The 10,420-nt window shown below is 47.7% G+C and overlaps 1 protein-coding gene across 1 annotated transcript in view; it reads left to right on the top strand.

Moving 5' to 3' along the window:
• The window catches only part of Spag1 (sperm associated antigen 1), a 47,666-nt gene that overhangs the window by 30,883 nt on the left and 6,363 nt on the right, over window positions 1–10,420 (top strand). Inside the window, exons 12-15 of the mRNA XM_050161194.1 lie at window positions 148–247; window positions 5,213–5,365; window positions 7,977–8,137; window positions 9,102–9,234. Of these exons, the coding sequence (XP_050017151.1) occupies window positions 148–247; window positions 5,213–5,365; window positions 7,977–8,137; window positions 9,102–9,234 (547 nt within the window). The remainder of the gene's footprint in view (window positions 1–147; window positions 248–5,212; window positions 5,366–7,976; window positions 8,138–9,101; window positions 9,235–10,420) is intronic.

Genomic DNA, 10,420 nt, shown 5'->3' on the forward strand with positions numbered 1-10,420 from the left:
GCCAGTGTGGGGACAGCTCCTAGGAGCTCTGCAGGATGAGCAGGCTGTGGGACCAACTGCAGTGCCGCTGAGACCGCGGTCCTGTCATTTTGGTGAGCTGTAATTTTGCTCGCGGTTTTAACTGTATTTAATTAAATGTGGTTTTAGGAAGTGAAAGTGCGGATGAGCTAAGCATCTTGTATTCAAATCGAGCAGCATGCTACTTCAAAGAAGGGAACTGCAGCGGCTGTGTCCAGGACTGTAACAGGTAAACAAGCGCACTCCAGGTTTGCCAAGATATGGGTGTATGGCAGTGTGAAGAGGTGGTGTTTAAAAGCCTTCCAAGTTTTCTGTGTAAGAGAAGATTTCCAAGGCTGGTTTCACTGATGTGACTGGAATGTAAAAAACCGCCAATCCTACACATGCAGGCGCACACACACCCTACACACCCTACACATCCTACACATGCAGACATACACACATACACCCTACACACGCAGGCACACACACACACACCCTGCACACGCAGGCACACAGACACCCTGCACAGACAGGTGCACACGCAAACCCTATGCATGCAGACACACATACACACAGGCACACACACACTGCACACGCAGGCCACGCACACACACCCCCTACACACACAGGCACACATACACACACACACATGCCAGCTATAGAAAATTATACAAATGCCAGGCAATGGTGGCACACACCCTTAATCCCAGCCCTTGGGAAGCAGAGGGAGGCGGATCTCTGTGAGTTCAAGGCCAGCCAGGTCTACGGAGGGAGTTCCAGGACAGATTGGTTCCAAAGCTACACAGAGAAACCCTGTCTCAAAAAATAAAAGCAAAACAAAACAGGGGAAAAAAACTCAGAAAATTATACAAACGTTTTCCCCCCATGCTCCCATGGGAATTTGTGTTTCCCCTCTCTCTCTGTATTACCAGAGATGCCTAATTACTAGTTTCAGAACACTTGTCACCAGGGTAGCTTCTCCTGAGGTTAGCTCAGGTTGTCTCCAGTAGCCACTGAGTGACTCAGTATTGTCCTCAGAGCTACTTCCTTGGTACCATCTTGCTCCCCCATCTGGACCACTTCCTTCCCCTCTCCACAGATGCTCTAGGCTTTCAGTCACCTTGTTACCCTGCTCAGCTCCTGGCCTGTCTGGTGGGGTTCCTCAGGCCCCTGGTCGGCAGTAGGCTCAACCCTGGTCCTGACCCAATGGTGCTCTGGAACCTGCTAGACAGCGTATAGATACGCTCATGAATAAAACATCATGCTTTCCTTTTTTAAAAATTTTATTTATTCTTTACATGTGAGTGCTCTGTCAGCATGTACACCTACATGCCAGAAGAGGGCACCAGATCCCATTACCGATGGCTGTGAGCCACTGTGTGGTTGCTGGGAATTGAACACGGGACCTCTGGAAGAGCAGCCAGTGCTCTTACCCACAGAGCCACATTCTGGATTGGCTAATACAGGCCTGGTTTCCTCCTGCTGCTTCATGTACTTAGAGAGGCTCAGACTTTGCCATCACAGAAGCTCTAGTCTGGACAATAAATTCATGAGTCGCGTTATAAGGCAAACACTTCTTATGTTGGACTTAATGATGTAGATTAAGCTCAGACTGTTTGTATCTCCAGTGTCAAAACAGCTCTAAGGCTCTTTGGGTTATTGTTGTCGTCGTTACTATTGCTTTGCCAATATTATAAACTGAAGTTTAATGCAATAGTGTTTCTGTTTTGACTTGGCCTGTCTTCATCCACAGTTGTGCTGGCTCCCATTAGCTAACTGCCATGTTTTTAAGATTGTATGAGCTAGTCGACATTAGGTGGGCAGCTTGAATTCTGTCATGGTATGAGCACAAACACCATAAACACAATCAGATGCCCTGAATCCGAGCTCTTTCCCCACTGAGCCTGGTAAACGTTCACCCTTGCCTGTGCCGGAGGGGACCGTGTGAACTCATGAAGTGGGTGTGTGGTGATTGGCAGCGAGCGCCCTTTCAACATGACTGCTCCTCTCTCGCGTTTTATTCTGGAGGAAACCAGAGATGGGGCTTCAGCCCCAGTATCCACAGAGGCTAGACTAGGAGGAGGATCTGGTCCTCAGGGAGCCAGAGGGCCTGCTGGGAAGTGGGGTGGGCTGTAACTCAGGGAGGGTGACCCCTGAACTGTGTTCTCGGCAGAGGAATGTGGTTCTGCCAGTCACGGCTGACCTCTGTGCAGGCCGACCTGCTTAGGTGAGAGGACCAGCAGGAGGACCGGAGATGATACCCACGGATGTCTGTATTCTCAGGAGGTTTGTTTTAATGCCAGAGAAGACACGATGTGCTCCAGGAACATGTCCAAATATGGATGCACTTGAACCTGTATGAATGAGGAATAATTTATTAGTAGAAAGTGTGACGATCTCTTATAGTCCCAAAGACCGCACACGTTTTTAAGGAAGCTTCTTATTTTAGTTTTTCAGTTAATATTTGCTTTTTTTTGGGGGGGGGGAGTGTTCCATGAGTTCCTATTACCAGATAGCTGTATTATAAGTCAAACCTTGAGAGAGAAGCCAGGAGTCGGAGCTAACACCTATAATCCCCACATTTGGGAGGTGGTGGCTAAAGGACCCGGAGCTGAAGGTCATCCTCAGCTACAGAGTTTGAGGCCAGCCTGGGCGACATTAAACCCTGACTCAAGAAACAAGCCAGACATTTTAAACGAGGGAAAATTTTTAACCTGTGAAGATACTGTTTTTAGGTTTTAGTTTTTAAAAGTATTTATTTTAAATCATGTGTGTGTGTGTGTGTGTGCATTCCACATGTGTGGGTACCTGAGGAGGCCAGAGCTGCTGCACCCCTGGAGCTGGAGTTATAGGTGGTTGTGAATTGGGTGCTGGGAATCAAACTCAGGTCCTCTGGAAGAACAATACACGTTCTTAACAGCTGAGTCATCTTTCCAGCCCAGAATTTAATTTAAAAACCTTGTGTATCTGTGTGTATGAGTGAGGTGTGTGCATAAGAGTGCGTAGCATGAGGAAGCCAGAGGACGATATCCGATCCCCTGAAGCTTGGGTTGCGGGGTTGTGAAGCCTGGGGGAGCACTAAGAACTCTGACTCCCTCCCTGTAAGAACAGCAGTAGTTTTAACCACTGAGCCATCTCCCCAGCCTGCAGATCAATGGATGCACACCTTCTGAGCAGCAGTGTTCTCCAGAAGTCTGTTGGCAGAGTCACTCTTGGGAGTGTGGGTGGTGTACAAGGGGCCCACTCCCACTTCATGCCATGGCTCCTCCACGTTTTAGGATGTGAGACACAAAAAGAGGCCATCAGGCCTAAGCAAAGGTTTGAGAAACAGTGTTCTCAAAAGTATTTTTACTTCATAATCATTTGCCAACCAAAAAAAGCCACATCACACTTCCTGCTTGTCAGAGAGCCTCTTCACGTTGTCTGAAACTCACATCCATATACATACTTGAATATGCGTACACACACACTTGAGCATGCACACACATGAACACACACATGCACACAGACGCTTGAGCATGAACACACATATGCACACAGATGCTTGAGCATGCACACATATGAACACACACATGCACACAGACACTTGAGCACACACACACACTTGAACATGCAAACACATACATACAGGAGCATACACACACATACTTGAGCACACACACATACACACACACTTGAGCTTGCACACACATACACACTTGAGCATACACACACAGGAGCATGCACACACACATGCATCACTGGACAGCTGTGTATTTAGAATATTTAGATAGACTAAAGCTGCCTCTGCTCCTGACAGCCTTGCCCACAGAAGACTCCTGAGTAGCCAGCCTCCTGTCCAGGTGAGCTCTACTGTGCGTGCTTGTCCGTGTTTACAGTGGGAAGATTCTTCTCTTTAATGGACTTTCCACTCATAAACTCATATTCATCTTCAAGATTGTAGTTAAAGAATAAAAACAAGAACCCTTTCCTTTGCCATGTTAGGAAGTGCTAAGAATCATGTGACCCATTCTGTCAATTTAGATCCAAGCTTGATTGTTTATGTCGTGTCTAGAGCAGTGAGCGCCTGCCGGGGAAAGGAGGGGGTGTGGGGGTGTGGCAGGGACACCTTTGCACTCTGGACTCACAGACAGACCCTATCTGCAGTGATACTGAAGGAACTTTACAGACCAAACAGCGCAAGGTGAAAACCCTTGACTAACAAGAAAGCAGAAAGTGTGGTTGGTTTAGTCCTGGGCTCCCTCTGCCCTGTCACTGACACCGTTTTACCGTCAAATTGTGAACTATTGAAAGGGCCAGCAAGCCGGTTTCAGAAAACTCGTGTAAGTTCTTGTGGTTTAGTAGTAAGGTACCTTATTAAATGTATGGGTACAATTAAGAATTACCTTTCAGAGTGTGTGTGTGTGTGTGTGTGTGTGTGTAAGTGGAGGTCAGAGGTCAGCATCCAGTGTCCTCCTCAATCACTCTTCGTTTTATCTCTTGAGACAAAGTCTCTCACTGATCCTGGAGCTGACTGCTTATGGATTCACCTGGACCCGCTGGCCGGAGAGCCCCAGCCCGTCTTCCCCTCTCTGATAACACACAGACATTGCCGTACTGGTTTTATGTAGGTGAGGGGAAATCTCAACTCAGGTCATCTTGCTTCCAGAGCAAGCACATTCCTGGCTGAGCCCTATCCTTTGCTGTAAGACTTTGAGGCTGTCCACATGAATCTTGAAGCCTTGCTCTGGGGCTGGGGCTGCCCTGGTACTGTGGAGGGGGGGGTAGCGGGGGGGGGCTACAAAGCTGCAGTGCCAGGGAAGTCACACTTAATTGTGGAATGAAGACGCTCAAGAGTGCTTTCCTGTTCATGGGTTCAAAGATAGAGTGATTGCCGGGCAGGGGTGGGGCACACCTTTAGTTCCAGCATTGGGGAGGTAGAGCCAGGCGGATCTCTGTGAGTTTGAAGCCAGCCCGATCTACAGAGTGAGTTCCAGGACAGCCAGGGCTGTTATACAGAAAAATTCTGTCTTGAAAAACCAAAATAGAAAAACAAACAAACAAACAAACAAAAAAACAACAAAAAACCGACACTGTAATTGCTGAGCTGCCGGGACCACGGGGCAAAACACCAGGTGCGATGTTTGCGAGCCTAGTCCTGCCATGTGCATCGTTAATAGAAACCAAAGGGCCCTTCTCAGGGTGAATGCCACGTGACTCTTTGTCCTCTCAGGGCCCTGGAACTCCATCCATTCTCAGTGAAGCCTCTTCTTCGGCGAGCAACCGCGTATGAAACCTTAGAGCAATATGGGAAAGCTTACGTGGATTACAAGACAGTGCTGCAGATCGACCGTGGAATCCAGCTGGCGAGCAGCAGTGTTAACAGGTAATGGAGTCAGGTTGCTCCGGGGTCTGCCTCCCGTAGAGAAGGGCCAGGCTCTCTGGGGACCTCCTCTAAGAACGCCCAGTGCCCCCCTCTTCCCAACTCGGTTTCTAGTGACGCCTTCGTGTTTCCTGGCTTACCCCTCTCACACCTTACACTTATTTCTGTGAAGTTACTCCCTTTGGATAACACCGTGTGCGCAGCTTCCGTGTGCTTCTGGAATCTGGATGTCAGAGGTGTTTCCGTGGATGTCTAAGTCAGTGCAGACACTAGCAGCATCTACATAGGTGCCGCGCTCAGACTGCATCTCCACCTTCTCACGGGGTTTCTGCATCCCAGTGGGCACCACCCCTGTCGGGGGACCCCGCCTGTCGTTTATGCCCAGGCGGGGTGCTTTGTTCATCTGCTCGTGCGCCCTGATAAGCAGGCACCTTCCAAGGAGGAGCGGTATTACTTAGTGATGAGATTGCCAAGAGTTGGATCTAGTTAGAATTCTGGCATCTTCTGCCATGGGGGAGAATGAGAAGGCAAGGATCTTCAGACTCGGGCTGTAAGTGCAGCTTAGGGCCCCAAGTTCAAATCCTAATAACAGACTGGGTCAACATTCAGGTAAAAACGGAAAACTATGCCTGCCATGACATTTCCCATGTGGCAGCTTTGAGAGCATTTCTGACTGTCCCGGACCCCGTGCTGGTCTTAGTGTTCCATGCCTCACACACCCTGCGAAAGACAAAAAGCAGAGGTGGCTTGGTTTCTGCCTCTCGGCCAGCTAAAATATAGTCGGGGGAAAGCTTTTCCCAGTCCACTACAGCCAGCATGCGCTGCCTGCCTCCTGTGATTTATCCATTCGGATATCCCATAGCAATAGAATCATAGAGTACACGCTGTTGTGTTGGCAAACGTTTCTGCATTCCCTCCACGGTGCCGCCCCTGCTCGTATTGACTTTCCTATGTCTTCTTCGCATATGCACAGATCACATCTTTCTGGTTTTTATTTATTTATTTATTTATTTTTTTAATTGGTCTATCAGTTGATGGTCTCTTTGGTGGTTTCCACCATGTTGCTATTGCCAATACTGTGTCTGTGGAAACCCTGGGTAGGTTTTTACTCGCTTGCCTGTTTCTCTGCCTTTAGTTGACACCTAATGCCGGGCCCAATGGGAATTCCACGTTTAGCGTTCTGAGCTTGGTATTGTACATTTGCGTATGAAGGCAGTTTCAGAGCAGTCGACTTTAAGACTCTGTGTAACTTTAGAGCCTGTCCTGGAACTAGCTCTTATAGACCAGGCTGGCCTTGAACTCACAGAGATCCGCCTGCCTCTACCTCCCAGAGAAATCCTGTCTCCAGAAACCAAATAAATAAATAAAATAAAATAACACAACTTTTAAATTCCATTAAAAAAGTGACAGAGTCTTAAAGTCGACTGCTCTGAAACTGCCTTCATACGCAAATGTACAATACCAAGCTCAGAACACTAAACAAAACAAAAAAAAAGAGGAAAACAATAACCAAGAATAGTAATCTGAATTTTAAGGTTGAGAGAGCTCAGAGGTTAAGAGCACTGCCTGCTCTTCCAGAGATCCTGAGTTCAATTCCCAGCAACCACATGGTGGCTCACAGCCATCTATAATGAGATCTGGCGCCCTCTTCTGGCGTGCGGGCATACACGGAGGCAGAATGTTGTATACATAATAAATAAATCTTTTTAAAAAATAATCAGCAACATGATTTTTAAAAAAAGATAAGGCCTTAGTGAAATACTCCGTTAATTCTATTTCTGACCTTGATTCGTATGAGAAGAATATAAACGGATACATTTAGGAATGGAAGAACACATGGGGACTGTGCTGATGCGCGTGGCACCTAAGAAGCAGGGGTGTCCAGGGAGAAGCTGGCCTCATCGGTGCCAGCACGGGTTGTGCCTCTGTCTCAGCCACCACCGGGTGCAGCTTGAACAAACAAACCCCGAAGGATGCCCAGCCGCTGTCCAGAGTAACTGGGGGAATTTCCTTCCCGGCTCTGAATTTTAGTTGCGTGTTTCACCTTTTCAAAAATTACAATCTTATTTTGAATAGAAAATGGTCTCTCTGGGCCTGGAGGCACATGCCTATAATCTCAGCTAGACAGGCAGGAGGGTCACAAATTCAGAGCTCCATTGGGCAGGACAGTAAGGCCCTATCTCAAAACAAAAACAAAAAAAAAAGGACAAGAAAATGATCTAATTAATCATTGCCAGGCTTTTAAACTTTTAAAATCCCTGGGAAGCACTTTATAGGGATCGCGTGTTTTTCTACAAGGAAGCACACTTAGACACAACTCAGTGTGTTTCTTCTTCTTCTTCTTCTTCTTCTTCTTCTTCTTCTTCTTCTTCTTCTTCTTCTTCTTCTTCTTCTTCTTCTTCTTCTTCTTCTCCTCCTCCTCCTCCTCCTCCTCCTCCTCCTCCTCCTCCTTTTGGTTTCTTTTCCGAGAGGGGATTTCTCTGTGAAACCAGCTTCGCTGTCCTGGAACTAAAGGCATTACCACCTGCCAGGCAGTCAGTCTGACTCTTGATTCAACCTTTATTAAGATAAGCACTAATTCCTTGGTCACATCAACTGTTCGTTCTCTCTTTAGGATAACGAAGATCTTAATGGAGCAAGATGGACCAAAATGGCGGGAGAACCTGCCACCCATCCCAACCGTACCCACGTCTGAGCCCCTGCGAGTCTGGCATCCCGCTGCAGAGACCCCAGACCAGGAGCCACATCCCAGCGGCTGCCCGCCTGGCATCACAGGTGAGAAGGAATACCCGTGTTTCCTCCAAAGGCATCTTGAGCTACAGGGGTATCCTGGGGCAGAGCAGAGGGGACGGAGCCTGAACATGAGTCAGGTTGGAGAGATCACTCAGCAGAGAGATGGCTCAGAGGTTAAGAGCACTGGCTGCTCTTCCAAAGGTCCTAAGTTCAATTCCCAGCAACCACATGATGGTTTACAACCATCCAAAATGAGATCTGGTGCCCTCTTCCAGCCTGTAGGCACACAGAATGCTGTATACACAATAAATAAAATCTAAAAAAAAAAAAGAGAGATTTCTTAAAAAAATAAAAATAAAAAAAAAGTGCTGGCTGTTCTCCCAGAGGACCGGGGTTCAATTCCCAGCATCCACATGGCAGCTCACAACTGTTTGTAACTCCAGTTCCAGATGATCTGGCACCCATGGCAAAACACCAATACACATAAAAAAAATTGGAAAAAATGGTTCAGGGCAGGTGAGGCACTTGGTGTATCAAAGGGCTTGTCATGTAAACCTGAAGACCCATGTTCAGTCTCCAGAATCTGTGGGGGAGGGGAGAGCAGACTGCCCCAAATTGCCTCTGAGCTCCCGTGCTTGCTGTGGCACAAACCACACATACACATCACAAATAAATTCTCTAACAATAATATGCAAATACATAGTAAGAAAATATGGATGCTGGGTAAATACCACATGAGGCTTTAAAAGTTTGCCATCATCAAACGTTTATTGAATTCCCAGCACCCATGCGATGGCTCACAACCATCTGTGACTCCAGTTTCGGGGGATCAATACCCTCTTCTGACCTGTTCAGGTCCCAGGCACACACGTGGTACACATATGTACATCTAGACAAAGTGCTCACACATGCGTATGCAAGACAGTGAGTGCTTTTAACCAGGGAGCCACCTCTCCAGTCCCCAGTTTTTAAAATGTTCTGTGTTCTTATTTTATTCCTCCCATAGATGAAAAAACGTTTCAAGCCCTTAAGGAAGAAGGAAATCAACTCATAAAGGACAAAAACTATAACGATGCCATCAGTAAATACAGCGAATGCCTAAAAATCAACAGCCGGGAGTGTGCCATATACACAAACAGGCAAGTTCTCTGTGCCGCCGTAGCTAAATAACACACATTCATTGCCAGTTCAGTGTAATGCTTCTAGCAATCGGTGTGCAAGCTGTCCTGGTGTTCCTGGGAGAGCTGGCCTGCAAGAGTTAGAGAGAGACTGGGAACGGTGAAGGGCTGATGTTGTTGTCCTGATCTGGCCCTGCCCTGTCTGCCTGGCCAGGCTGCCGCAAGCTGGGCCTAAGCTCTGTCCAGTGTGGGAGCTGGGGCGTGGGGGTAGGGTGAGGGGTGACCTATGGCCTTCAAACCACTGTCCTTTTCTTGTAGCGTGCTACAGGAATGACAAGCCTCTCTTACAGGGTATAGCAGGAACTGGCAGGCTGTTCTAGAACCATCTTCACCACTGCGGTACTTTCGGGATTTGATGGGAGTATAGTGTAGGTAGGGAATAGTAACCGGAAGAATAAAAGATCAGTTTTAAGCATTGGTCTAGCTATTTCATGTAATTAATTTTTTTTTGAGAATTTCATAAGTAAATACTGTGTACACATCATTTCAACCCCTCCCCCATTTAAGTCTTTTTTTTTTTTATGTGTGTTTTACCTGTATGGATGTATGTACACCATGTGCATGCGTGGTACCTGCAGAGATCAGAAGGGTGTTGAAATGGTTGTGAGCCACCCCGTGGGTGCAGGAACTAGACCCAGGTGCCCCTTGAGGACAAGGGCTCTTAACTGCCCAGTCGTCTCTACAGCCCCTCCGATAAATTCTTGACTTTGTACACATCCCTCCTGTGTGTGCTGGCCACACAGGTCATCACTAAATCCAACAGACAGTTTCTACCTGTCTCCTTCAGCCTTTGCCCGCACAGGGGTGGCTCGCAGGTTTCTCTGAAGACCCTTTTGCCCTTGGCTAGATGGCACGGAGCTCAGTGCCTGGCTCCCCTCTCTGTGGGCTTCTTGTTGCCCGGCATCTTACTGCTTGGAAAGTCTGGATCCCTGTTCTCTCTTATGCTCTAGACCAACTCATCCCTCCCTCACCATCTCCACTCACCTCTTAGCCTTGTGCATCGTGGATCTGTTTCCTGAACTTCCTTATTGGAGAAGCTGATCACCCTTGGTCCCTTTTTTCCCCAAGCAGGCAGTAACCTTGGGTGGGCCCACCTTTACTGCCCTCCTCCAGAGTGGCTGTCAATCCCCCCTCAGTCCCCGCTACA

Source organism: Alexandromys fortis, unplaced genomic scaffold, assembly GCF_014885135.2.
Source record: "Alexandromys fortis isolate MF-2015 unplaced genomic scaffold, M_Fortis_MF-2015_v1.1 scaffold_17, whole genome shotgun sequence".
Lineage (NCBI taxonomy): Eukaryota > Metazoa > Chordata > Mammalia > Rodentia > Cricetidae > Alexandromys > Alexandromys fortis.